Source organism: Microplitis demolitor, chromosome 7, assembly GCF_026212275.2.
Source record: "Microplitis demolitor isolate Queensland-Clemson2020A chromosome 7, iyMicDemo2.1a, whole genome shotgun sequence".
Classification (NCBI taxonomy): domain Eukaryota; kingdom Metazoa; phylum Arthropoda; class Insecta; order Hymenoptera; family Braconidae; genus Microplitis; species Microplitis demolitor.
In genome coordinates this window covers 2,621,776-2,648,583 of record NC_068551.1, presented here as the reverse complement: position 1 = coordinate 2,648,583, position 26,808 = coordinate 2,621,776, and the positions used below count along the sequence as shown (strand labels likewise).

The window sequence follows — 26,808 nt, the reverse complement described above, 5'->3', positions numbered from 1 at the left end:
GACTTCTGATGGTAGTGAAAAAATTTTCCTTACCCGTTTTTATTTAAAAAAGAAAATATTAATGATATCGAAATTAGCCGACGTGTAATAGTTTTCGGATTTTTTTTTAAAATGATAAATTATAAAAAAAAAAAAATTTTTTGAAAAATTGCACATAATTTTCTACATGTGCATATTTTTAGTTTTTTTTTTTTTTTTTCAATTGATTTGTTGAAAAAAAAAATCTGAAAACCTTAAATTGTCTACTAACTTCAAGATCATAAATGTTAGATGGCGTAATTTATAACGTTTTTTAAAAAATTATTTATAAGCGATACTAAAGCATCTTGAAGACCTTTGTCAGTCATCAACACGGCTAATGACATGACATTTTTTTGCAGTTAATAAATTCCGTATAGTATTAGCCAAATTATCTTTTTGTTCTTGGGTCAGATCATTTTGTAATTTATCAGGCACAGATTTAAATTCTCCATCCATCGCATAAGAAGTTCCTAAGCCAGCAATCAAACGCGCTCAACTTAAAAATATAATAAATGAATAAATAAATTATCAAGATTATTATCAATTATTCTATTGATAAGTAACTATTTAGCGTCATTAATTTACCAATCACAATACCTCGAGGACCATGAAGAAGACCGCCAACTACAGGCGCAATTTTTTACATATTTTTTTTTTTTATAATTTATTGTTTTAATAAAAATCCGAAAATTATTAGACGTATGCTAATTTTAGTAGTTTAAATTGATGGTAATTTATTAGCAGTTACAATTTTGTCGAAAAAAAAAAGAAGAAACTCTTATTTGAAACCGAGTTTTAATTTCTCTCTTGTATTCGAGTGCACGAAATATACCACTGCCTCACCAAGTGTCTACTCACCGCCAGTATTTGCTAGTGTGTGCGGCAGATACACGAAGTATAGATACCGGGAATCTATACTTGGTGTACTTTAAGTTGTAAACAAATAACAAGTTTAAAAAATGTTTGAAAATCATCCAATTACAGACAATACGATGTCCAAAGAAGACTATTTATTATTGCGAGCTAAAGAAGCGATGTCTACTGATATTTATGCTGCTAAATCCTGGTTAATTACTGCTAAATCATTATTTCCACACAGTGCTAAAGTTCAGGTTAGAATTCTTCCAACAATAATAAAAATATAAATTTATAAGATGGAATAATTTTATTTTTTAGTTTGAAGCCTATCGTATTGAAAAATTGTCTAAAAATGTCAAAGAAGCTGCCAAGTGTTTCAGTGACATGTGAGGAATTTTTTTATTACCTATTAGTACCTTAATTTCGAATACCAATTTCAATAGAATCTTCATGTCATTATAATTTCTAATGTCGAATTAGTACAATCCAGCCTTAATAAGTAAATAAAAGACTAATTAATTTCATAGATTTCAGAATTTTTCTGACAGCCGTGAAATATGGGAAGAAATAGAATCTATAACCGCGTGTTTGAGGTCTGATAAACCGGATGCTGATTGCGAGTTGTTGTGTCAAATGTTCCAGCACATTCCTCAAGAACTACAGCACAGGTTGTTGATAATGACAGCCGATCACAGTGAAGATACTATGGAACATTGTAAATTATTGTTATTATTGTTAAGAAGATTTCCACAAACGATTCCGACTCATGGGGTAAGAAATTCATTATTTTTTATGTCCATAAATTTATTAATTAAATAATTATTTTTTAGCCTCGACTTGTAGAAACATTACTGACAGCAGAGAAACACAGTCACCCAGGACAAGCTGTCAATGGATTCAGGCATCTTCTAGCTTGTGACGCACTTCCACTATTAGGTGGAGCACCTGTTGAATTAAACCCACGGTTGAGTTTGCGATTGCTCTGCAAAGCGATTGAATTTTATCTGGCTTACATTCAACAGCCGCTAGATTCACAGATCCAGCAGCCCTGGGACAGATTGTTCCAGGTGATGGATGTCATGGGCACTAAACTTGGCTGGGAGTTGGCCAGTATCTTCGCGACTCCCTGGAATCAAGAAGTCTACTGCGAGAGACTTCAGCAATACATAAAAACTCATACAAATACTTTGAATGATGAGCCGACGATTAAACAATTGTCGATTTGTACAGTTGTTGTGTTAATTAGGATTTTAAATGGACATTTTAGTAAAATTAAAAATGACGACGTGCCTTATTGTCTTGTTGAAGCATTCACGGAGCCGTTTCCTTCTACTGGTACTTCAAATTAATTACCAAGTATTTTTTATTTAAATATATTTTTAAAAATTTAATTTTTTAGAGACTAAAATAAAAAAACGAAAAAGAGAAGAAAGCCCAGGAATTATTTTAACGAGCGATGGAGAATATGACGGACAAGGATTGACATCAGCAGTGATGCTCTGGGATATTTTACACAGTACTGAGTATATGCAGCGAGAAATAGCTAAACTCAGTCAACAAATGCACCTCGAAACCTGGATAAATCCATTTTTGACAGACGTCGCCATGTACAAGGGCCTACATCATGATTTACTAACGAGATTTTCTCAAGAAAACACCGGAAGTCTGGCAATGCACTTGCGCTTAGCGAGTACTTACTACTGTATTAAAGACTACGGGGTATCCTATCAGTCATTGCATTATTTTTTTATTTGATTTAAAGACTCGATTTAAAATATGGACTAATAAATTATTTTATACAGGCCATGTTGGACTATATTGTACTGATTGCAAGCTCACTGCCACAAGTACGCGGGAAAGTATCTAATAAATTGACAATTTCAAGTTTGAGGCACTTGCATTATTTACCACTTGCTGAATTACCGATTCTTCAGTACTGCTGCAAATTACTTTTAGCTGGTATTAAGGTAAAATTAATTTTATATTTAAGGTAAAAATCAGTCCTAGTATCCGATCAAGGAACTACAGAAAAACAAAAGATTTTTGGCGTAAGAAATATTCTACGTTATTAATTGAAGATGAAAATTTTATATGATCCAGAAATTAACTAAATGAATTACAAAAAAAAAAAAACTAAAAATATGCGCTCATAGAAAATTTAACAAACTATAGGTGCAATTTTTTCAAATATTTTTTTTTTTAATAATTTATCATTTAAAAAAAATCAAAAAATTATTCAACGTCAGCTAACTTTAGTATCATAATTTTCTTAAGGCTAGAAAAAATTTTTTGCACCAAGAAATTATTTTTTTCGGTGTAGTAATCGATCTCTCCAAGTATTTATATATTTATATATTTATATTTAGTGAATATAGATTTCCAAATATAAGAGTGATCAGGTACTAGTTCTCTGATTGGGCACTGGGTCCTCTTAAATTTTTACTTGGCTTGATTGTAAAATAAAAATAAATTACAGAATAAACTGACGGTGGTAGGCGACACCGGAGACTGGGCTATAGGGAATGCTCTGGTACTGATGCAAATAGACTGGCCTCAAGAATCAAACCTTCTGAGTACAATCACCGAGAGAATTCAAGCAAATAAAGCTTTCCAGTACCCTTTGTTCCTCGAATATATTATAAACATCGATATCCTAGAGGAGCTGACGTACTTGTGGACAGAACACGGCGGCGGAATTTCACTAGACATCGCGATCGGTTCTGAAGTACTGCAAAATCGCAGGATAACTACTAGAGGTGCTGACAAGGGAGTGCGTGAAGAAGTCAAACAGGCGATGAGACGTCAAGCTGCCCGAGACTCTGTAGATTCAATTACTGATTTGATACAAAGATTTATTGTTAATGAAAAAGTTGCTCTGTTACACAGTTTAATGATGAAATAATATTTATTTTATACTTTCTTTAATCATTTGTTCAAATTTATTTACTCATAAAGTTGCAAAATTTAGAAATTGGAGAGAAATATTAAAAAAAAACAAAAAACACGCGAGTGTTTAAACAAACCTTGGCGGGGAAATAATATGCAGAAGGGTGTCCTAATACACTTGGAGATTTAATTTAAATTGCTCCAAGTGTATTGCAGCTAAAAAACGTCACTTAACTGCTATTTCCCCACCAGACGATGCCAGATGAGTTTGCTCAGGAACTTGGAAGATATCAGCATCAGCAATTCGCTATATTTTACACTAGCACTGAACACTTGACACTTTACACTGGCATTGAACAGTCAATGCTTTACACTAGCACTGAACACTTAACTACACCACAGATACTTTGCACAACGTAAATTAACAAAAAATACATTATACAATCACTGCACAATTTTACACGACTTAATTGCAATACGGTGTTTGAATTTGAACGTAAAGAAAGATCTAGACTACTACTGTCATTGTCGACAATACTGACTGTCGCTATTAGACCACTAGTTGATAAAAAGCAATCGACTTTGCGATTCATTCTCTCTTCCCTCACTTTAACCAAAATTAAAACGTTGATTACAGCGCCGCGCAACAGGGACGCGCAGAAACATCAACGGCGCGAAATTTCAAAATTAAAATATTGATAAATAATATTAAATAAAATTCAATAATTTTATTAAAATTCATTTGTGTGAATAATTATATTAATTTGACTAAAAAATATGCCCTAAATTTTGTATTTTTCGTTAAAAATTCATAAATTATTTTTATTACTCGTACGGTAAATTTGAATATTTTAAAAATAAGTTCTTAGAAATTGGAAAAAAATTTTAAATTGTAAGTGAAAATAAAATGGTCGCAGATTATGTTAGAAAAAAATTTTAGATATTAAAAAAAAAACACACAAGTGTTTGAACAAACCTTGGCGGAGAAATAATATGCAGAAGGGTGTCCTAATACACTTGGAGATTTGAATTAAATTGCTCCAAGTGTATTTCAGCTAAAAAAACGTCACTTGACTGCTATTTCCCCACCAGACGATGCCAGATGATTGGGTCCAGGAACTTGGAAGATATCAGCATCAGCCATCAGCAACACGTTCCACTAGCACCAAACACTCAACACTTAACTACACTATAGACACTTTGCACAATTAAAATTTTACAAACACTACACAATTTAATTAAACAATAACTGAGCAACAAATTTTATAGATAATTACACGACGCCACTGCGATACTGTTTCAATTCAAACTTTTAGAGAAGGATCTGGACTACAACTGAAGTTGTCGATGATACTGACTGCCGCTATCGAACCGTCAGTTGATTACAAAGCAATCGATTTTGCGATTCATTCTCCCTCCTCCCACTCTAGCAAAAATTTTAACGACTACAGCGACGCGCAACAGTGACGCGCAGTAGCGCCAACTTGGCACGAAATTTAAAAATTAAAATTTAATAAATACCGTATAGTATTAGCCAAATTATCTTTTTGTTCTTGGGTCAGATCATTTTGTAATTTATCAGGCACAGATTTAAATTCTCCATCCATCGCGTAAGAAGTCCCTAAGCCAGCAATCAAACGCGCTCATGTTAAAAATACAATAAATGAATAAATAAATTATCAAAATTATTATCAATTATTCTATTGATAAGTAATTATTTAGCGTCATTAATTTACCAATCACAATACCTCGAGGACCATGAAGAAGACCGCCAACTACGGGCGCAATTTATTTAAATATTTTTTTTTTTATAATTTATTGTTTAAAAAAAAATCCAAAAATTATTAGACGTATGCTAATTTTAGTAGTTTAAATTGATGGTAATTTATTAGCAGTTACAATTTTGTCGAAAAAAAAAAGAAGAAACTCTTATTTGAAACCGAGTTTTAATTTCTCTCTTGTATTTGAGTGCACGAAATATACTACTGCCCCACCAAGTGTCGATCTCACCACCAGTACTTGCTATTAGTGTGTGCGGCAGATACACGAAGTATAGAAATATTGGTTTTAATCATTTACTTTTGTACAAATTTCCACGCCTTATTTTTTGTCAAACTAACTGCTTTATTTACTGAGGAGGACTTAAAAAAATTTATTTTTATCTTTTGACTTCTAATTATTTACTAGTTTAATAATTTTCTTTCATATAAATTACATTACAGTCTATTTTCCACTGGAGGACATGAGGGTTAGCCTCAAATTTTTGTTTACAATTTGAAATTTCCCGCCAAAGATGTCGCTTTCAAATCTATAGTATATTTGAAAATTTTTTTACTACAGTTCCATTCCCCGATTTGCCCAGATGATTTAAGACACCGAAGAGTTGGTAAAATATTTCTTTTGATTTATTTGGAGTTAGAAATTACCATTGGGGTAAAACGTGTTAATTTTTTGATATCAATTTAAATTTAAATTTGAAAAAATAATAATATTAAATTTATGAATTTAATATAAAAATAATTTATTTTATAATTAAAATAATAGATAAACAAATATATAATTAACTAAAAATAGTTATGGAGACTCCAGCAAGTACATCGACTACTAAATTTTATACTCGTGCCGAAGTGGCTAAACACAATGACAGTAAAAGTACATGGTTTATTATTCACAATAGTATTTATGACGTTTCTAAATTTTTAAATGAGGTACGTATCATTATTTTACATACTTTTTTTATATTAATCATTAGCGGCAGTAATTATTATTATCGTCAGTCTATTTATATTTTTATTTCTGCTGTAGATAAAGTTTAAATAGTCGTATTTGATGACGTAGCATTATTTCTTTCTATTCATTTTATTACAGCACCCTGGAGGGGAAGAGGTTTTACTTGAACAAGCAGGTAAAGATGCTACAGAACCTTTCGAAGACGTAGGTCATTCAAGCGATGCTAGACAAATGATGGAACCCTACAAAGTCGGAGAACTAAACGAGGTATTTTATCAGTAACTTGTATCTAATAGGATACAGTGACCATTGCCCAGTTTATTTGAAATTACCGCTCTAAAATTTTTTTCTTAAATTTTTAAAATTACTCAAGTATTGACGTTTAATTTTATTTAATTATTTATTTGAATTTTGCATAACTCTATTGCGAAGCAATGAGATCCGTTCGGCTAACAGATAATTTTCGGTTTTTTTTTACAACACATCAATTAAAAAAAATCAAAAATAAAAGTATGCACATAAAAAAATTTAAAAAACTACAAGTGCAATTTTTTCAAATATTTTTTTTTTATAACTTATCTTTTAAAAAAAATAAAAATATTATTAGACGTCAGGTAACTTCAGTATCATGATGTCCATCAGTATGTATGGATGTTAGTAAACACAATAACTTAAAAAATACACAGATTTATCTACTTTATTTTTTATTACACATGAATTTTTTAATTAAGGAACCCTTTGGAAAATCATTCAGAATTTTTTGGTTTAATAAAAATTAATAAAAAAACTTGAACCCGGAAATTCATGAAAAAAATTATGATCCTGAAAATAGCAGACAACAATATTAGAATTTTTTTTTTTTAATTTAATTGAAAAAACAACATCTAAAAATATGCACATGTAGAAAATTAAAATTAATTGCCATTTTTTTTCATCATTTTTTAAAAAAACTTTTTTGCATATAAGAGCGTTTTCTATCGATAACTTTTTGAATAAGCAAGTGAGTTTTACACGTTTGCATTTTCCAACTGTTTTTTCAAAATCTTTAAGTCATAAATATTTAAATCACTATAAGTTTTTACAAATAAACTTTACATTATTTTTAAAAATTATTTAAAAATATGCATGCAAATATTACATTAAATAATTAAATTTATGCGGAAACTAGATACCAATAGAGAGCTGGCCATTGGTACTGAATTAAAGCTACAATTAAATAATTTAATAACTCATTAATATTCTATTCAATAATTCTAGGAGGAAAGAGATACATCATACGATAAGAAAAAAAATAGTAACTGGGCAAGTAATGGTGATAGTGATGAACCTAGGTATTTATATTTGTTATCTTATCTCATTAATGCTTACAGAAATTATCATTGCATAATTACATAAATATTAATACAATTATTTAACAAAGTTCTACATCCGTTTAACAAGGAGACACTTCAAATGGTTCATGCTGTTCTTACTCATCAATATATTTATTTATTTAATTATTAATTATTTTTAAAATCATATATACTATACGATGTAAATAGTCGCTGCTGCATGCTGATGTGATTGGAAATTCCAGTGGCTCCTGGAGTTCATGGCTCATTCCTGTCGCTTTGGGGATTCTTGCAACCGTCGTTTACCGCTACTTCATCGCTACTCGTTAATATATTAAATAAATATAAAAAAAACATTCCCAAATATACACAAGAAGAGATTATGAGATAGCGAAAACATCACGAGAAGGAAGGAAGGAAGAAATGAAGGATCACAAGGGAAGAGAAGAAAAAAAAATTGTTTTGTTTTCTTTACGTCCATTGTTATTGCTTGTCATATAAACAATTGTTAAAAAAAAAAAACATTTTTAGTTATTTTTACTCTAATATCTAATTTAGACCTACTGTAAGTATTTTTTTATAATGGGTATTCTAAATATATAAATATTATGGAACATTAATATTGTGCTGAAGAATCTAACAAGAAAATCAATATATATATACATATATATCTATATCTATATATATTTAAATACAATTACGTATAACAGATAACAGATCTGCAGTAGAGTGACTGAGCCAGTGAATGAGCGCGTATTTTAAAATATTTTAATATAGAAGGATGCAACTAAATTAGAATCCAAGTTCTAAAAGTTGTTAATCGAATGAAGTATTTTCTTTAGTAGTTGCAATTAAAATCTAGTGATGGAAGTAAAAATAACGTTCATTTACTGGGCAGGTTCATTCGCTGAACCGATTGCCCTATTATTAATTAATGATGTGAACTTTTAATTGATAACTATTGAATCCTATGGGTATGCGTTCATTGATAAATAAATTAAATTAATTGTTACAATCTCGATATTACTATTATTACTATTTTATTTGAATACTATTTAGTTATATTTAGATGTATGTACACTGTAAAAAATTAGCGGAGTAAATAAGGAGTAAATCTAAAGTAAATGCAAAGCTGATGACTTTATTTATTTGATCTCGTTGGAATGAAATTTGGAGGGAAGTTTAATTTAATATTGAAACTCCGATTCGGAGTGAAATTAATTCCGAAAAGGAGTTTATTTTAATATTAAAACTCTGAATCGGAGTGAATACGGGTTTAAATAAAATCCATATCATCTCGAAATCTCTCCTCTGGAAAAATAAACCCCCTATTAACTCCATATGCCGAATGTTTTGTTTTCTTAACTCCGGAACTCTAAGTGACGGAGTGAATTCGAATTTAAATAAAATCCATATCACTCAAAATTTTTTACAGTGTAGCGTAATTAGTTATCAAGGCATGAAAACGTTGATCTGATAATTTTCGATCAGTGTCCTTATTGACGATATGATGAATGTCTAATACATAATAGGGGTGTGTAATGGATTGTATTGAAGAGTAAAGTTTTATGCGCGAGCGAGAGCGCGGATATCGAGCGACGTGGACGAACGTATCTACGCCGACGCCGAGGAGTGATAGCCAACGAGTAGAGCCCGGTAGTCTGTTTAATGTGGACTACAGAAGAAGATTGTACAGCGTCTCTGAAGGCTTACAAACCACGCTTGATATTCACTTATTACATTCTTCTGGCAATAGCAATAGTACCTCCCAGTTTGCCGCGAGTCCTCATTCGTTGTACTTCGTTTCCGTGTGTGCTTCCAATCACGTAATATCACGTACTCTATTATCATTTTATTTGAAATTACAAACGAAAAATAAGCAATAACTTCAATAAAATATTGATAAATAATTATCAGACTAAATACTTTTATTTATTTCTTTTTATTTTTTTTTGCGCTCATGCAGCAACTGATGGTTCCGGTACAAGTGAATTTAATTCGTGCTCAATAAGTTCTGCAAGTTGAATCAGCTGCTGCGTAATCAAACTTTGTCTGTGATCACTTAATTGACGAAATCTAACAACGAATAATTATCATCGAAGATCAATATCTCTCAAGTTAAGGACACAGAAGCTAGAATTTTTAAAAGTCGTCAAGGTGTCATGAGAGGCGGTTTCACGATCCGCCCTTCTTATCTGTCCTACGTAGAGTCATGCATGTCGCGCCCTTCAAACGAGGTAATTATTTACTTTTATAATTACAAAGCTTGTAATAAACATTTCATATTTCATCATTTTAATGTAGCTTTTAATTGCTCAAGTATTTATTTATTAATTAACGTAACAACTAAATTACTTGTAATTACTATTCAGTAATTTCTCACGTTCTTCTAACATCTTCTTATACTTTGACGCCGCTTCAATAAATTCTATTCTATCTAATAAATATCGCGTGAACGTAACTTTAGATCGTGTAACATTTAATTTTTTATTATCACAATCATTATCATTTAAATTTACTAGTCTGATTATGAATGAACTAAAACTGTTTACGCGTCATCGGACTTGCGCGCTTTTAAAAAATATATAACAACTGTTTATACTTATATGATTTATATATATATATATATATATATATATATATATATATATATATATATCTTTTATTACCTACAAATTATTTCTGATAAAGTTTTTTCAAATTTCGAGCTCTTAAAAAAAGTAGTGTTCTGATGGATTTCATCAGCTTGCATTAAAATTAAAATAACTCGAAAACAATACGGAATTTTGAAAAAATTCATCAGAGATAATTTGTAGGTAATAAAATTGTCTACAAAAAAGATTTCATTACATTTTGTCGTAAGTCTGATAGTTACGCTGAAAAAGTAAAAAGAACTTGAAATTTACTGCAAATTTGACTTCAAGCTCCGATAAATTTTTAACAGATAAGACTTTTTTTGTAGAGCATAAAATTCCTACAAAGACATATCCTGGGCTCATTTTTATGATGAGCCATTCGAGATATAAAGTTCCAAACAAATTTTTTTTTCCCGTTATTTAAATGGGAAATAAAAAATTACAGGCAGCTCTTAATATTAATAACAAAAGCTTAAACTTTACCAGAATGTTTTTTATCATTTTCACGGTAACTACAGAAGAAAAATAAGTTTCTATGCCCACCCTAACATTTAGAAGCATCCGAAAAAAGAAGAACATGTGTAACATTAAATGTATATTAAATTGACATCAAATACGCAAACTAATTATCAGGCTAATTATAATTCCTCTAGATTTATGCCAGACAATAGATTGATTAGTACTACGTGATAGACAAACACTTAACGTATTCACCTTGAATTAAATTGATTGCATGCTCATAGTTTGTCATCCCACGATCTTTATACACAAATCATTAACCATTTTTTTATTTGTCATTTAATTATAAATATCAAAGACACTAAAGCTTTTAAAACTTTTAAATGTCTATAATAATAAAAAAAAAAAAAAAAAAAACTACATTACAAGTTTTTTTTATAGAACGATCGATGGTCTATTCACTCGTACACTTGCTAATGTGATGTATTATTCTTGATATAAGTAATGTATAATAAAATGATTTAAATGTATGCAACAACATACTTTAGGTCTCTGCTCTTGATTGCCACGAGGCTTGTACAATTGCGTCATATAATATTTTTTAACAGTCGGCATTCGAGGGCATCCTTATTCCTAAAATAAACATCGAACAATTACCTAATAATTATTGACTGTCTGCGTAAATAAAAATTAATGTAAGAACTGAGGAACGATAAATAATATACTAATCAATTAAATAAATCAATAAGAGTTACGCGTAGACATGCTCTCTTAACTCGCGACAGATATTTCAGTTAATTTAAATAGACGCTCGTAAGTTTATATTTAAATCAGCCGCCTCCGACGCATATTAAAATAGTCACACTCATGTGATGTGATGTGATGGTTGTCGTTTTATTTTTTTTTTATTTTTTTTTTTTTTTTTATTTAAACAACAAAATTTTTCTTGGAACGACCATCCAATTTTGGTCACTTAAATTTATGATTAATAGAAAGATTGTTCTGATGTAATGATGATTGATGATTATTAATAGCAAGAGCATTTCATCAATAATAATTTAAACTGTTGAGGCTTTTAAAAGAGTTAATAAAATTTTAACATCAATAATAAATGTTGTGATAAATATGATACGTATCATATTACCTCATATATGTAATAGCTAATGTGCAATATATATATAAGTACATATTTATGATACTTAAGTTAGCGGACGTATAATTTTTTAATTTTTATAAAAATGATAAATTATAAAAAAAAAATATTTGAAAAAATTGCAATTATAGTGTTTTTAATTTTATACATGTGCATTTTTTGTTTTTTATTTTTTTGAATTGATATGTTGAAAAAAAATCCGAAAGTGTTAATTGTCTGGTAATTTAAAGATCATACATATTTATATATACACATTAGCGTGATAACTTTATTGCTGGTAATTAAATCACGTAAATTTTTAAACATTAAAATTATTTAGGATTATGACGTATATTTATTACGCACGTGTATCACGAGGTGGTTAAATATGGAGGTACCCCAAATTAAAATCGCGATTCAAAAATTATCCGCCAACAAACTTTGAGCGGTGGTCTGATTTGGTCTGGGTAAAGACGCGTATATAATACTATGGCAAGTATATGCCAAGGTGCTTATGTACGTCAATGTCACGGCTACGTCTAGCCTTAATGAACGCTAGCAATAGGGCCAAGAATTAAATCTAATTATCGTTGAATCAGCACGATGGTAATCATAGTTAATTGTCATAAGATTATTAATAACTGATAAGATTTGAGTAGATAGAAATTCAAATTTAAAATGGTAATTTTTTTGGTGAAATCGATAGTGGAAGTCACCTTGAACCAGAAGGTAGACGACAGAAACTGGCGGCGATCAATGCTTAAATCAATTTTCAAGTTGTTTGAACATTAAAAAATAATTATAGCACTAGGTTTATTTTATTTTGAGGTGAAACTTGATGTCGTGTTATAAGACCGAGAGAGACGAGGCTATTAACAAAAATACAACAAGTAAATATATGGCGGTTTTTACAACGCTTGATGAACTTATGAAATGAGCTGTCCCGGCTGTTGTTGATCAGTAGCTAGAGAAATGTATAAGACATCAGCCGATTTTGCTCTTTCGCACCGCGATCAGCATAATAGTGACATAGGTTTTAGATTTTATTACTAAATATAACCCATTGAAAATCAAAACTCTGTTATAAAGTCGCTCTGTTTGATATTTAATGTTAATAATAACTGTAATTACTTTTCAGCAAACGTGGGATACGAGCAAGAAACACGAAACGGCGAGACCATTGATGCGCTGTCAAATGAATCAGGAAGCATCGGAGAAACGGCGAACACGTCGACGCAAGACAACGCATCAGGAAACAGGAACCGATGGCGGCTTCGTCGGGGCAGCTCGACACAAGGCAAAAGCAATGAACTGGCTTCTTGTATGGGGGATGACCAAGACGGGAGTGGAAGGCGCGGAGGGATGGAGGGGAAGGACCCAGAGACGAACGACCCTCTTCACCTCAAGAGACGGGTGGGACTCGTCAGTGGGGTGGCTTTAATTGTCGGCACCATGATCGGTTCAGGAATATTCGTTTCGCCGACGGGTTTGCTAATCCGCACTGGCAGCGTCGGCATGAGTTTCCTGGTATGGACTGCGTGCGGAGTACTTAGTTTATGCGGAGCACTAGCTTACGCAGAACTTGGTACGATGAATACGAGCAGTGGTGCAGAGTACGCGTATTTTATGGACGCATTTGGAGCACCACCAGCATTTTTGTTCTCCTGGACATCGACACTCGTTCTGAAGCCCTCTCAGATGGCCATCATATGCCTGTCCTTCGCTCAGTACGCCGTCGAAGCATTTGCCGCAGAGTGTGAACCACCTGAACATCTCGTTAAAATCGTCGGCCTTCTTGCTATCACGGTTATTTTACTCATTAATTGTTACAGCGTTAATTTAGCGACAGGCGTACAGAATACTTTTACTGCTGCCAAACTTATTGCTATACTTGTCGTAATAGCTGGCGGATCGTGGTCTCTTGCCAAAGGTAATACACAACATCTGCAAGGTGCATTTAAAATGTTGGACGAAAGTGACACTTTGACAATCGGCAGACTGGCGACTGCATTTTATACGGGTCTCTGGGCTTATGATGGATGGAACAATCTTAATTATGTTACTGAAGAGATTAAAGACCCCTCGAAAAATCTGCCAAGGTCCATCATGATCGGGATTCCCCTTGTCACCGTGTGCTACGCTCTCATAAACCTTTCTTACTTGGCAGTAATGTCGCCGATGGAGATGATTGAGAGTGAAGCAGTCGCGGTTGTAAGTTTGCAGCCAATTTTTATCATTAATTCACTCCTGAATCTACTAGATGGTAAAAATAATAAAAAAATGTATTTCAGACCTTCGGGAATCGCATCCTCGGGGTGATGGCCTGGCTGATGCCCTTCTCAGTTGCTGTGAGTACCTTTGGATCAGCGAACGGGACACTTTTTGCTGCCGGACGGCTGTGTTTCGCTGCCTCACGACAAGGCCATCTTCTTGACTGTCTTAGTTACGTTCATGTGCGGCGTTTTACACCTGCACCCGGACTTATTTTTCACTCTCTAGTGGCAGGTGAGCTCTCCTACATAATATTTTTTGATAATAATAACAATGAGAACAATTGTTTCAGCCGCAATGGTGCTATCTGGCAACATCGACTCACTGATTGACTTTTTTTCCTTCACCGCATGGATATTCTACGGAGGTGCGATGCTCGCGCTATTAGTTATGCGCAAGACACGACCTAATCATCCCCGTCCTTATAAATGTCCGCTTGTTATACCAATATTTGTGCTAGGAATCTCCATGTACCTGATAGTTGGCCCAATAATTGATAAACCTCAGATCGAGTATCTATATGCCGCGGGATTTATCGCCGCCGGCATGTTGTTCTACCTCCCGTTTGTCAAATATGGATACGTACCCAAATTTATGGGTAAGTTTTAGATGTTTTTTATTAAATAAATATTAGGGGTAAAATTTTAATATTTTTTTCAATAATTCAAATTTTTATCAGAAGTATACAGAGCTCAGATACAAATTTACGAAAAAATTAACTTTGGTTAATGTAAAGACTCCCAGGTAGCACAGAGACAACTCTAAGATGTTTTTTAAGAGGACGAGACAAATTTTTTTTTTACATAAATAAGACATACAGATGTTAGTCTAGGAGTCAGGAAATTTGTTTTTTGTCGAGTTTCTTAAGCAAATATTTTTTCGGTGACATAAATTTCTAAATACTGATATCTTATAGATGTTACAAAGTCATGTGTGCTACTTGGGTAAGCTCTGCATTAAATAAAAATTGAATATTTGAAAGCTGATCAGAGTTTTCATAATTTGAATTGAGTAATTTTAAAATTGACGAATAATTCAAAATTATTCGATTCGCACGACCCAAATACCATTACCACTACATAGATTACAATTATAAATCAATAAACAAAATATTTAATTTATATTTCAGAAGGGGTCAATGTTTTTCTTCAGATGTTATTGGAGGTGGCACCAACAGCCGCCTCATATGATTGATTCTCTTATATATTGACAAATATACTGAATCATAAGATAATATATTATAATATTTTCGTGCCGAATCATTCCACTGTGGCATTGGATATATATTATATTATATAACTATATACATACATATAAAATCAACAATTATTTTGTATTTTTATTAATTGGAGATTAAAGATTATTAAGAAAAAAAAAATTTTAAAGGATACAGAGATAAAATTTTTATCGTTGACTTTGATGATGGAAGGGTGATTTTTTGTAAACCCGATTCTGTTATTGATAAATATAAATATATATATTATTTTATTACTCGTTATATGCTGCGTAGTCTACAACAAGGTGATACATATAGACAAATGTTACCCATAGCAATAGAAAAAAAAAAAAAAAAAAGAACTAAAATAAATGTTGTAAATCATGTAAGCAAATAATTTATATTTACTGCTGCTTTTATTTCGTCCTGTCTCTTGATCTTTTAGGAACCTTTCCATAGACATCTAAAATTCCCGCTTCCTTCCTCACCCTCTTTTTCTTGATCGTTTTCTTCAAACTGTTCGCCAGCCCTGACTGATGTTCCTGTTCCTTAGCAGCTTTCTCTTTCTCTCTACTCCGTTTCAACTTCAAATTTTTGTAATTCATCCGTCTGTTTTTCGGCGGCTTAGCCCCCAGGGAAATCGCCAATGCAACTTTCGCTTTATGTTTCGCTGCGCCTTCGAATCCTGAGGATCCAAACTTCATGACATCCCAGCGGAGACGTTTCATCTCTTTTTCTTGATCTTCTTTTTTGTCTTGTGATTCATTTATTTTCTCTACTGCTTCTCCAGGTTTTTTAATTTTTTTCTTCGGAGCCGTGTAAGTGACAGCGACAAAATTATCTTGGGCATTTTTTTTAACTTGAGCGGCTCTGGTCATTACGAACCCACTCATTTTGACAATTATCTAAAAAAATAAATTATTATTATTAGTTCACCATCAATCAAAAAATTTGAATTATTTTTTTCTTCTTATTTACCTGAGTATTTACCAGAATAAAATTATGCGGAACCACCAGCTCTTAGATCTATAACAAAAATAAAATTCATAACCTATCAGCACCACGTGCTTTCACTTTTACCGCCATCTAGAGGATGAACCTGGTAATTTATCTGTCAACCCGGTAAAATAATTGGGTTAATTTTTCAAGACCTGGAGTTTTTTAACCTGGAAATTTTTGTCCATAAAAAAAAATAAATAATTAATTATTTGAAAATGACAGATTATCCTGATATCAATATACGACTAGCAGTACATCGTACTGATACAAATTTAATATCAAGAGATAATATTCAACCACGTATTTATACTCCTGGAGAAGGTGTATTGACTCAAACGGATTATTTGAGGTATTGTTATAATTTTAAAAATCATACTGAAGTTAGCAGACATCTAATAATTTTTAGATTTTTTTTTTTTTAATGATAAATTGTAAAAAAAAATACATTTGAAAAAATTACACCTGTAGTTTTTTTAAATTTCTACATGTGCATTTTTTTATTTTTTGTCATCAATTTGTAAAAAAAAAAATCCGAAAATGATCAAATGTCTGTTAACTTCAGGATCATAATAATTTAAAAAATTAATTTATTTATTTAATATAATTAGAGGTCACGGAACATATGTCGATGAAGATGAATGTCTAAGAGCATCAGTAGCAGGAGTACTAGAAAAAGTAAACAAATTGATAACAATACGTCCTCTGAAAGCTAGATATCAAGGAGAGATCGGTGACGTTATCGTTGGTAGAATAACTGAAGTACAGCAGAGTCGTTGGAAAGTTGATACTAATTCAAAACTCGACTCCGTTCTACTTTTATCAAGTGTCAATTTACCCGGCGGAGAATTGGTAATTAAATAATTTAACTAAATTTAAATTCAAATTTTATAATTTACTATTTTTATACAGAGACGAAGATCAGCAGAAGATGAACAAACTATGCGCCGCTATTTACAAGAAGGCGATCTAATTTGCGCTGAAGTCCAGAGTACTTACGCCGATGGTTCTCTGTCTCTTCATACCCGGGTCCTCAAGTACGGAAAGTTATCACAAGGGGTGATGGTAAAAGTTCCCCCGGCTCTAATTAAACGTAAAAAAACTCATTTCCATCATTTAGCAAATGGCGCGACTTTGATTCTCGGTAACAACGGCTACGTTTGGATCGGAGCCAGCACCCAAAACGCCGATCGATCTGAAGGTGGATTCACCCAAGACTTGTCTCGGGTAACTCACGAAGACCGGGACATTTGCGCCAGATTGCGAAACTGCGTCTTGATTCTCTCGACATGCAACATTCTGCTAACAGATACCTCAGTAACTTATGCCTACGAGGAGTCAAGTAAATATAAAGCTAACGAACTACTTCAACCTGAAGCTATTGTCGATGTCGCTCTTCTGACGCATCACAGGTTGAATCAGTAGCTTCCTGTTTTTCCAATAATGTACGTAATGTACTAATTACTTATTAATAAAATAATATCAAAAATTTTATCTAACAGTTTTATTTTTTTATTAGTAATTAAACTAGTGTCAGTAGAAATAATTTGAGTGACTGATAAATTTGTATGTCTGCAGGCAATACAATAGAGGAAATTACTTTCTTATCAAATAGCTCATATACAAATGGTTTTATTATTACATGGCAATATAACGAGCACGTGGTAGGACGCAAGAATCCACACATTTAAAGCTCTCCCTCTCCTTTTTTTCTGTCGCATTATTCTTTTGGGCCGAGCACGTGTTGAAGAAGGACCTGATGTGCTAAGCTATACTATAGTTATATTGAACATACGTACAACAGCAATCATACATGTAATGTAAATATAATAAGGCATGAAACGCGTCGATGAGTGAGGAGTGAGCAAGTGGTACCGAGCACAGTAATAACGGCAGCGGGAAAAAGTCGATCGAATACGTACTCGGAGCTGACGTTATTATCGATTCAACAATAACTTGGAAACTAAAAAATAACCGGGTTGATATGGTTGATAGTCTGGTAAACCTCGACATGGACGCCTGTTTCTCAGCTTTCGATAGGGACGCCGATGGGTTCCTATCGATCGAAGAGTTTGAATTAATATGCCGGGCACTTTTTCGTAATGATCGGGGTAAAATTTACGGAGTAGAAGACCACCAGTTGCGTGAGATATTTGATATTTTTGATACTAAAAACGACGGCGTTATTGATCCCGAGGAATTTGAGGTAAATTACTTATAATTGGATACATTTTTTGTCATATATTTTGTTATATTAATGTCATATTTTATTTCACGGTCTTAAGGTTATTTTGTTTTAATTATAGTTGATATGTAGAGTTACGTAAAGTTGTGACGGCGGTACATCCGGTCAGGGACAGTCAATCGAATAATATTTTTTTTTTTTTTGTTAAACCGGTTAATAGTTAATTAGTTATATATATCTAATGTTTGATTATTTTAATGGTTTCAGGTCTGCTGGAATAGGTGGATTAAAATATGTACGAGACCAAGGAGCGCCTTTTTGATTGTTGATGTGCAGAATGATTTTATAACAGGGTCATTAAATATAAAACATTGCGCGGCACAACACGATGGCTCGGAAGTTATCGAACCGATAAATCGTCTTCTGGATACTGTCCCTTTTGATTCGGTTTTTTATTCATTAGATTGGCATCCTGTTGATCATGTATCGTTTATTGATAATTTACATCTGAGGTAATTGATTGATTAATAATTTTTAATTGATTAATTAATTAATGTATGATTAATTTTATAGAGAAGTTGATGAGTCAAGTCCGATACCAAAAGAAAATGCTAAAGTATACGACACAGTAACATTTAAAGGTCCTCTGGGTTTGAAACAGCGCTTGTGGCCGCGTCACTGCGTCCAGGATTCCTGGGGCGCGGAACTTCACAAAGATCTGAAAGTAGTTGACAAAGCGATTAAAATATACAAGGGAACAAACCCGGAAGTTGATTCGTACTCTGTATTTTGGGATAACAAGAAATTAACAGAAACTACTTTGTCGAGTCAGCTGCAGGACAAGGGAGCCACGGACATTTACATCTGCGGGCTGGCGTATGACGTCTGTGTAGGAGCGACAGCCGTCGACGCGCTCACCAGCGGCTACCGCACGATCCTCATTGATGATTGCAGCCGCGGAGTTGATCTTGTGGACATCGAGAAGACCAAGGCGATGGTGATCGCCAGCAACGGAGTTATCGTAAACTCCAGCCAAGTAAAGGCCATGGTCGAGGGCCGCGACCGCAGGCCTGAGCTCGGGTATAAGTTAGCTCTGGAAATAAAACATTCGCTTAAAGAGACGAAGGATAATAAAAACAAATAATTGTTTATCTCGTATTAGCTAAAGTTGTTTAGTAATGCGGAGTACTTAATGCTTTATTTATTTATTTAAATTATAAAAAAAAATTAAGAAATTGAGATGCTGAAGTTTATTGACAATTAATAATTTTTGGATTTTTTTTTTCAACTAATCAATTGCAAAAAAATATGAAATAAAAAAATGCACATGTAGAAAATTTAAAAAACTACAGGTGCAATTTTTTAAAATATTTTTTTTTTTTTTTCATAATTATCATTTAAAAAAAAATCAAAAAATTATTAGACGTCAGCTAACTCCAGTATCATTATAAAGTCAAACTAGTTTGTAAATAATATTTATCAGTTTTTAAAAAATGTTAATATTTTCATGCTGTTGAAATCCGTGTCTACCATTGCACCTTATTATGTCATGCAGTTGTTATTAATTACTGTAAAATATAAATAAAAATAAAATGTATTATCATGTAAATTAATATCTCCGGTATTGTTTAATTTTTAAAAATCAAATGTCACTTGTATTAAATTACACATGACTGAGTGTTAAAATACATGTACACTACATAATAATACAAGTGCAAAAATTTAATAGGAGGGAAGCATGCGTACCGTCGCCAGTACTTTTTTATAGTATACCGTCGTAACGTTGACGTCATGAACGTTAGTCTTGCACCCGCTCCGTTTAGTTGCACTTGTGAGGGATTCGTACCCACTGCAGCTGTAAGTTAAATTCATTCACCCTATTAATTTTTATTATCACTTTTTTTCTATTATCATTTTTTTTTACTCCAATAAAAATTGATAGTCACCTTGTTCATGTTAATAAAAATACCAAATCACATAAAATATATGAGCTTTTTAAATCTTTCGTTTTATATAAATAATTTATAGTAAATTATTTTAAAATTATTAGCATATTACTCCTATTCATCAGTTTAAAGTTCGACGATAAAGTTTTTTTCTTTTCTATTATAGAGCTAAAGTTTAATTGAATTTAAAATTTTACTGAGCGACACATGACTGCAGTAAATCGATAAGTAAATATGTGCATTGAGATATCAATTAAGCCGATTAATAATTAGTGACTTAGTAATTTCATTTGTTATAATAATATCGATGTTAAAAAATATACATAAGTATATACATATGTATGTGTTGCAGTAAAAAATACTTCCAACATGCTCGAGTGGGCCTACGACGGTGTAAATAGCTCGATCCCACGAAACGTTGGACCAGAATGTGCCGAGTACTTATCACTCAGATACCGACTAATAGAAACCTTTGGAGTGTCAATGTTAATTTTCTATTTAGTATCAAAAGGCCTGAAAAGTGTGAGTCTGCCTAAAAATGTTAAGTATGTTAATCAGGACAGGACGGGAAAGAAAGTGCTGCTAATATTCATGTCAATGATTCTTGGCTGTGAGCTTGGTTTCAAAATAACGAGTCGTACTCTTGTTTATATTTTAAATCCTTGTCATATCACGACTGTCATTCAGTTGTATTTGCTGGCTGCTAAACCGAGTCCGATGGTCACTGCGCTTTTTAGAATTCAATTAAATCTGATGAATGGACCGGTACTTGCTTATGTATTTCCTGAAACTGAATCGCGTAAGGTAAGTTATTATTTATACTTTAAATGCTGAACAAGGAAGGAGACCTAATTAGAAAACTACTTCCCTGATCGGATACTAATTCCCTGATAGAGCATTGGTTCTCTGATCGGGTACTGGGTTTTTTATCTTATCGGATTTATAAATTTTTAAATTGCAAACTTTGTTTCAGCTTTTTGCTGACAAGTCAATGTACTATTTACAACACGGCCTAATGGTAGTAATTCCGTATTATCTGATGCGAATTGGGGGTGTGTATAGTATTGAACCATTATCAGATTTTAGTTGGAGTATTCTTGCTTATGGATTTAATCTCGCTTATCACTGGTGGATCTTGCAACTTGCTGCTTTGGTAAATATTATTTTAAGATAAAATTATAGTTAATGTAAATATAAGTTTATGTTAACTGTTTTACGATACAGAGTCGAGTTTTTATATTGTTTTAACGGTATTCATTTGACAGTAGACTGTAAAAAATTTGCGGAGTAAATACGGATTTAATCAGGAGCAAATGCAGAGCAGATGTCTGTGTATTTATTTAATCCTCTTGGAGTAAAATTCACTTCGAAAGGGAGTTAATTTTAATATTAAAACTCCAAATGAGAGAGTGAATGCGGACTTAAATACAACCCAGATCACTTCGAAATCACTCCGATGGAAAAATAACCCTGATTAAGAAAAATGATTTGCTCCATGTTAAGTGTATATCTATATATTAGTCAATTCAAATTGTTTTAAATCATTTCAAATTGTTTTGAATTATTCCAAGTCATTTTTTTAAATCAGGGAAACTCCCTATTTACTCTGTATGTGAATATTTTTTTTGCTGAAACTCCGGAACTCCGAGTGACAGAATGAATTCAGATTTAAATAAAATTCGTGATCACTCCAAATTCACTCCCGATTTTTCACAGTCTAGCAGAGTAAATGTTATTTTTGTTTCAATTAAAATTTTTTTGTTAGAAATCAGCTGATCAACCAATAGAAACGCAGTGTGTTAAATTAACATCCAAAAATGTTAAATATTTAACAACCTTTTTTCTCTACACAAATATGAAAATTCTGTATTTATTTATTTTATTTATTTTTAGCGGGTGCAAGTTAATCTGAGCCACATCTTGTGTCCCGCGATATTGGATCCATTTGAAGGCAGATTTTACCGTCTGTTTGCTGTCGTCCATGAAGGATTACTGTGTCCATTGCTTGCTAAACTGCTTTGCATTATATTCAATTATTTTCTCACGGTATTTCCACCGACAAAAGTAAAGTCTTGTATCAATCAGACGATCGAACACAAGTTTCCGCAAGAAGAGTGCGGTGAAGAAGACTCAAAATCCAGTGAAAAACCAAAAAATGGAGATTTACATGTTGACTAGTTGACTATTTACTAAGTTCACGATCTCATATATTTTTATTAATTGATTGTTTATATACAAGTATATAAATATTAATATAAGATTGTCAATGTATGAAAAACTTCTGTGATCACATGATTAGCCTACCAAAGTAAGCAAGAACTAAACAATTAATCGTCATAAAAAATAATTTATGACGAGCTAATTATTTTTGTTAATAGTATATTTAAAAATAAGAGCGATAATTACGATGATTGGTAACAATTAAATCAGTAAAAATATATAGCTATTTTTAAATAACGTCTCATAGTTGCGATAATAGAGTAAGTAGATGATGAATGACAAATAAATAAAAACGATTGGATGTTTTTACGCAGTATATTTGATAAAATCGTGTGACAAGTTACAAGTTTGTAATTTAATATAATATAAATTTATTTTTGATTGGGTAAAAATGGCTTTGGAATATTTTTTTAAATTCCAAATCACTACGCATACTTGCGCTTACTGTTAATTGTTAATTATTAAATAATTATATTATTTTTTGTCTTTTATCATACGCTAGCGTAAAAATATTATTATTTTAACAAAATTATTTACAATCTAATTGCACGTGTACAAACAAAAATTCACTCGGTAAAGATAAATTATCATAATGAAATGGCATTTAAATAAAAATTAATTTATTTAATTATCTGTAATTGTCATTTTATTTAAATCCTAAAATGTCTTCTTTGTTTTTTGGTTTCGTTTTCGTTTTTATTTATAGTTTTTTTTTTTTTTTTTTTTAAGCCATGTAAAAATAATCTGTATGAAATGACATTTATTAGTTTCATGTTCATGGAAGCTATATACACTACTTTGTACAAAAATTATTATTAAACTACAATTAATTAAATTTTTATTTTGTAGATTAATAAATATTTACATGGAAATGTTTAATTTTTTTTTCTTTTATAAGATCAATTAAGAGCATTCTCAGACATTGCCCCCTACTTTTTAAAAATTTTCAATGACTTTTAACTGCCATAAGTGTATTAAAATTTTATTATTTAATTATAAAAAAAAAAAATTGAAACCTTAATTAAAAAAAAGGAGAATTAAAAAAAATTACTTACAGTTTTTATCAATTAGGAGTCAAACAAAATTCAGTAAATAAATTTTACCCTACAAAATTTGAAAATTCGAATTATAAAATTGACACGAGATTTTACTGAAATTTATTTTCCAAATTTCGTTTGGCTCCTAATTGATGTCAACTGAGTGATTTTTGTTTAAATCTACATCAATGAAATTACTGTCTTTTTTTCAATTAATTGATAAAATTTTGATACGCCTGACAGTTGAGTAATTTAAAATTTTTAAAAAGTGGGTGGGGGGATTGTCTAAGAATGGCTTTAAATGTATTTACTTTAAATATCAAATAAACTTATTAGTAATACAATATAAATACTCTTAAAAACGATTTTAATATATAATAGTAATTAAATATTGCAGCTTATTAAAAAAATTCATTCACAATCACATCATTTTTCATTGGAATATTTTGGCATTATTACGGAAAACAAAATATTCAATTGGAGTATTATATTATAAAATATAATAAACGTAACTATTTACAAAATTAACTAAATAAATAAATAAATAAATAAATACTTGGTAGGTAATGAGTATTAAGTCACAGTAATAATTTTTCTGTACAATCTCAAAAAAATGATTGTTATAAAATGGAAAAATTACTTCTTAATATTTCCTATACTTAGGGTGCATTCGGAGATGATCTGGCTCTTGCTATACGACGGTGCTTGGCTAGAACTAGAGCTAGAGTATTTCCGAATGTACCTTAATTCGTAATTAAAGTTACGAAATTATTTAATGAGTATTCAGAGTATTAAAAAAGGTGTTAGCCATCTAAAGGTGGCCCTAAGTAGACCATTGAGACCTCAGTGTTACCGTAAACTGCAGTAACTGATGGGTACAATTTTTTGTCTGGTAATCCGCGGAATGCGACACCGAGAAATTCGTAATTTTTTTCAAAGGACAGCGTATTGTCATCACAATCGAGTATTACACGGATTCTCTCGCCAACCTGAAGTTTAATTTATCTCAGTTAGTATTCAAATTAAAACATTTAAATCTATCATTCAGAAATAACATATACGGAAAAAAGAATAGTGGAAAATTTACAGTTTCAAATATCAGAAATGTTCCTCTACTCAAAAACTGTAAAAACTGTTCAAATTTTGTAGTAGAAACTGTAAAATTTGGTATCTATAATCGTAATTACTTTATTACAAGAAGCAGTTTCAATTATTTCAATGCAAATTATAATACTTTTGTACGAGAGCCCTGTTTTTGAACTGAAAACTGTAATTTCTCCACTGCTCTTCTTTCCTTGAATTTTATATTTATTTAAATTTAAAATTTCCCGCTGAAAAAATAGCCATTGAAATAATTTTAAAAATCTATTTTACTATACATCCAATGACAGCAATAAATAATCAGTTGAACAAATCTTCAATACAACAAAATTTTTCGAGGCTATTTTTCAGATTAGCAAAACTTTAAATCAAAATATCAATAAATTATGATCATCAAAAACTTGGATATTATTATTATTATCAATAAGATAATATTTAAATATCAATACCTGATACTTTGGAGCATTATTAAGTAAAGGATAATTTCCTTGTGCATCACCATTGTGTAGAAGGTGATTGTCAACAAGATTCCATCCCCAAGAATGTTCATCAGAACCAAGTAAAGCTACGTAACCATGACAAATAAGTGATGCTTCTTTGGTAGCAATGCCTATCACAGCGACAGTACCAAGTGGACCTTCCCAGATAACTTCCCAAGCATGACGTCCATGTCGGAATCCAATTTTACCACGACATCCGTCCGTACTCTGGGCAACCGGGTTCCTGGAATAAACAAACTCTGGTAAATTATCCAGCCCAGTCATCAATCAGGCAATCAATCAACCAACCAGTCACTTACCTGTGCAGAGTAAATCCACTAGGTTTTATATAAATATTTCTTGAACAATCATTTGGATTCCACGCATGGTAAAGTGCACGTAATTTATCTTTATAAGTAGGTACTGATGATAGTAATTCCGAGCTAAGTGCTTCTTGCGCTAATTTTCTTATACAATGCATACGCCAAATGTCATTGTTTTCATCATTTAAAAATCTATACCAAGCTTTACAAACCAACAAACAATTTCTAATAGTATTTAAATCTAAATATGAAAATATTATTTCCAATACATGGTCAGACAACCTCAGTACTATATCGTCCATCTTTTATACGTAGTCCTGTCAACTGTCAATTATACCATATAATTATAATATATGTATCTATATGATATATTATTAATAGCTGGACAAAATATACGACAGACGCCGGCGTGAACGTGACACACACAAATCCACACAACCAACGATCAGCTGTTTGATAATTTAAACTCAAGGCTAATCTTCATTATTATTTGTTACATCACAACTGCAAGTGACATAAAAATGATCCTGAAGTTAGAAGACAATTAAAAATTTTTGGAGTAAAAAAAAATATGTACGTGTAGACAATTTAAAAAACTACAAGTTCAATTTTTTCAAATACTTGTTTTTATAATTTATTATTTGTAAAAAAAATTCAAAAATTATTAAACCGCTAACTTCAGTATCATGACAGAAAGTAGCTGACAATTTAAAAAATTTAAGTGTCATTAATTAAAATGTTAATTGGCATCATCAAATTTTTTTAAAAATATGTACAATACATTTTTTTCAGATTCTTTTCATGCATTTTTTAAAAATTCTTCCTGTCAAATACTTTTTTTGTATTTTGAAAATAAATAAAATTTGTAATGATCCTGAAGTTAGTAGACAATTAAAAATTTTCAGATTTTATTTCACCAAATAAATTGCAAAAAAAAAAAAACTATGAACATGCACAGGTAGAAAATTAAAAAAACTATAA

General features: G+C 31.5%; 7 protein-coding genes across 13 annotated transcripts; 5 read left to right on the top strand and 2 right to left on the bottom strand.

The window, feature by feature from the left end:
* The first annotated feature begins 862 nt into the window (after window positions 1-862).
* Window positions 863-3,804, top strand: LOC103571109 (integrator complex subunit 10). Its single transcript, XM_008549123.2, has 7 exons — window positions 863-1,133; window positions 1,198-1,265; window positions 1,407-1,650; window positions 1,710-2,214; window positions 2,279-2,598; window positions 2,682-2,846; window positions 3,356-3,804. Exons 1-7 carry the CDS (start codon window positions 981-983, stop codon window positions 3,779-3,781), a joined length of 1,881 nt encoding a protein of 626 aa, XP_008547345.1. The 5' UTR covers window positions 863-980; the 3' UTR covers window positions 3,782-3,804.
* Window positions 3,805-6,105: 2,301 nt separating this feature from the next.
* Window positions 6,106-8,847, top strand: LOC103571108 (cytochrome b5). 4 transcript variants are annotated; one of them, XM_008549118.1, is made up of 5 exons: window positions 6,106-6,198; window positions 6,310-6,473; window positions 6,634-6,762; window positions 7,753-7,826; window positions 8,072-8,847. In XM_008549118.1, the coding sequence occupies exons 2-5, from the start codon at window positions 6,342-6,344 to the stop codon at window positions 8,154-8,156; spliced, it is 420 nt and encodes a 139-aa protein (XP_008547340.1). In that variant the 5' UTR covers window positions 6,106-6,198; window positions 6,310-6,341; the 3' UTR covers window positions 8,157-8,847. The 4 variants fall into 4 exon arrangements, with proteins under 4 accessions (XP_008547340.1, XP_008547341.1, XP_053596968.1 ...); XM_008549119.2 differs by having other exon boundaries at window positions 6,120-6,151; XM_053740993.1 differs by having other exon boundaries at window positions 6,120-6,473; window positions 8,037-8,073.
* Window positions 8,848-8,935: 88 nt separating this feature from the next.
* On the top strand, window positions 8,936-15,542 carry LOC103571104 (b(0,+)-type amino acid transporter 1). 2 transcript variants are annotated; one of them, XM_008549112.3, is made up of 6 exons: window positions 8,936-9,652; window positions 9,793-10,063; window positions 13,192-14,264; window positions 14,345-14,558; window positions 14,617-14,922; window positions 15,454-15,542. In XM_008549112.3, exons 2-6 carry the CDS (start codon window positions 10,039-10,041, stop codon window positions 15,516-15,518), a joined length of 1,683 nt encoding a protein of 560 aa, XP_008547334.1. In that variant the 5' UTR covers window positions 8,936-9,652; window positions 9,793-10,038; the 3' UTR covers window positions 15,519-15,542. The 2 variants fall into 2 exon arrangements, with proteins under 2 accessions (XP_008547334.1, XP_008547331.1); XM_008549109.3 differs by lacking the exons at window positions 8,936-9,652; window positions 9,793-10,063 and adding an exon at window positions 12,777-13,086.
* Window positions 15,543-15,786: 244 nt separating this feature from the next.
* LOC103571105 (uncharacterized protein C1orf131 homolog) lies at window positions 15,787-16,622 on the bottom strand. The gene is made up of 2 exons (XM_008549113.2): window positions 16,519-16,622; window positions 15,787-16,445 (listed from the first exon to the last, which is right to left on the bottom strand). The coding sequence occupies exon 2, from the start codon at window positions 16,431-16,433 to the stop codon at window positions 15,957-15,959; it is 477 nt and encodes a 158-aa protein (XP_008547335.1). The 5' UTR covers window positions 16,434-16,445; window positions 16,519-16,622; the 3' UTR covers window positions 15,787-15,956.
* Window positions 16,623-16,663: 41 nt separating this feature from the next.
* On the top strand, window positions 16,664-19,969 carry LOC103571106 (exosome complex component RRP4). 2 transcript variants are annotated; one of them, XM_053740991.1, is made up of 6 exons: window positions 16,664-16,888; window positions 17,148-17,388; window positions 17,449-17,906; window positions 18,526-18,742; window positions 18,989-19,233; window positions 19,295-19,969. In XM_053740991.1, exons 1-6 carry the CDS (start codon window positions 16,755-16,757, stop codon window positions 19,863-19,865), a joined length of 1,866 nt encoding a protein of 621 aa, XP_053596966.1. In that variant the 5' UTR covers window positions 16,664-16,754; the 3' UTR covers window positions 19,866-19,969. The 2 variants fall into 2 exon arrangements, with proteins under 2 accessions (XP_053596966.1, XP_008547337.1); XM_008549115.3 differs by lacking the exons at window positions 18,526-18,742; window positions 18,989-19,233; window positions 19,295-19,969 and adding an exon at window positions 18,115-18,506 and having other exon boundaries at window positions 17,449-17,981.
* Window positions 19,970-20,485: 516 nt separating this feature from the next.
* On the top strand, window positions 20,486-23,607 carry LOC103571103 (transmembrane protein 164). 2 transcript variants are annotated; one of them, XM_008549108.3, is made up of 5 exons: window positions 20,539-20,578; window positions 20,834-20,895; window positions 21,020-21,471; window positions 21,641-21,820; window positions 22,561-23,607. In XM_008549108.3, exons 3-5 carry the CDS (start codon window positions 21,037-21,039, stop codon window positions 22,843-22,845), a joined length of 900 nt encoding a protein of 299 aa, XP_008547330.1. In that variant the 5' UTR covers window positions 20,539-20,578; window positions 20,834-20,895; window positions 21,020-21,036; the 3' UTR covers window positions 22,846-23,607. The 2 variants fall into 2 exon arrangements, with proteins under 2 accessions (XP_008547329.1, XP_008547330.1); XM_008549107.3 differs by lacking the exon at window positions 20,834-20,895 and having other exon boundaries at window positions 20,486-20,578.
* LOC103571100 (F-box/SPRY domain-containing protein 1) lies at window positions 23,603-26,246 on the bottom strand. The gene is made up of 3 exons (XM_008549106.2): window positions 25,825-26,246; window positions 25,475-25,748; window positions 23,603-24,913 (listed from the first exon to the last, which is right to left on the bottom strand). The coding sequence occupies exons 1-3, from the start codon at window positions 26,127-26,129 to the stop codon at window positions 24,728-24,730; spliced, it is 765 nt and encodes a 254-aa protein (XP_008547328.1). The 5' UTR covers window positions 26,130-26,246; the 3' UTR covers window positions 23,603-24,727.
* Between the last annotated feature and the right edge of the window lie 562 nt (window positions 26,247-26,808).

Coding starts and splice junctions, on each gene's coding strand:
- LOC103571109 (XM_008549123.2), top strand. CDS start 981: ATGTTTGAAAATCATCCAATTACAGACAATACGATGTCCAAAGAAGAC. Junction 1,134..1,197: donor CACACAGTGCTAAAGTTCAG/GTTAGAATTCTT, acceptor TTTATTTTTTAG/TTTGAAGCCTATCGTATTGA. Junction 1,266..1,406: donor GCCAAGTGTTTCAGTGACAT/GTGAGGAATTTT, acceptor TTAATTTCATAG/ATTTCAGAATTTTTCTGACA.
- LOC103571108 (XM_008549118.1), top strand. CDS start 6,342: ATGGAGACTCCAGCAAGTACATCGACTACTAAATTTTATACTCGTGCC. Junction 6,763..7,752: donor AAGTCGGAGAACTAAACGAG/GTATTTTATCAG, acceptor CAATAATTCTAG/GAGGAAAGAGATACATCATA. Junction 7,827..8,071: donor GGTGATAGTGATGAACCTAG/GTATTTATATTT, acceptor TGGAAATTCCAG/TGGCTCCTGGAGTTCATGGC.
- LOC103571104 (XM_008549109.3), top strand. CDS start 13,026: ATGTATAAGACATCAGCCGATTTTGCTCTTTCGCACCGCGATCAGCAT. Junction 13,087..13,191: donor TCAGCATAATAGTGACATAG/GTTTTAGATTTT, acceptor ATTACTTTTCAG/CAAACGTGGGATACGAGCAA. Junction 14,923..15,453: donor ATACGTACCCAAATTTATGG/GTAAGTTTTAGA, acceptor TTTATATTTCAG/AAGGGGTCAATGTTTTTCTT.
- LOC103571105 (XM_008549113.2), bottom strand. CDS start 16,433: ATGAGTGGGTTCGTAATGACCAGAGCCGCTCAAGTTAAAAAAAATGCC.
- LOC103571106 (XM_053740991.1), top strand. CDS start 16,755: ATGACAGATTATCCTGATATCAATATACGACTAGCAGTACATCGTACT. Junction 17,907..18,525: donor AAAGCTAACGAACTACTTCA/ACCTGAAGCTAT, acceptor GGTTGATATGGT/TGATAGTCTGGTAAACCTCG. Junction 19,234..19,294: donor ATTGATAATTTACATCTGAG/GTAATTGATTGA, acceptor TTAATTTTATAG/AGAAGTTGATGAGTCAAGTC.
- LOC103571103 (XM_008549107.3), top strand. CDS start 21,037: ATGCTCGAGTGGGCCTACGACGGTGTAAATAGCTCGATCCCACGAAAC. Junction 21,472..21,640: donor CTGAAACTGAATCGCGTAAG/GTAAGTTATTAT, acceptor ACTTTGTTTCAG/CTTTTTGCTGACAAGTCAAT. Junction 21,821..22,560: donor TCTTGCAACTTGCTGCTTTG/GTAAATATTATT, acceptor ATTTATTTTTAG/CGGGTGCAAGTTAATCTGAG.
- LOC103571100 (XM_008549106.2), bottom strand. CDS start 26,129: ATGGACGATATAGTACTGAGGTTGTCTGACCATGTATTGGAAATAATA. Junction 25,749..25,824: donor AGTGGATTTACTCTGCACAG/GTAAGTGACTGG, acceptor TGTTTATTCCAG/GAACCCGGTTGCCCAGAGTA. Junction 24,914..25,474: donor ATAATGCTCCAAAGTATCAG/GTATTGATATTT, acceptor ATTAAACTTCAG/GTTGGCGAGAGAATCCGTGT.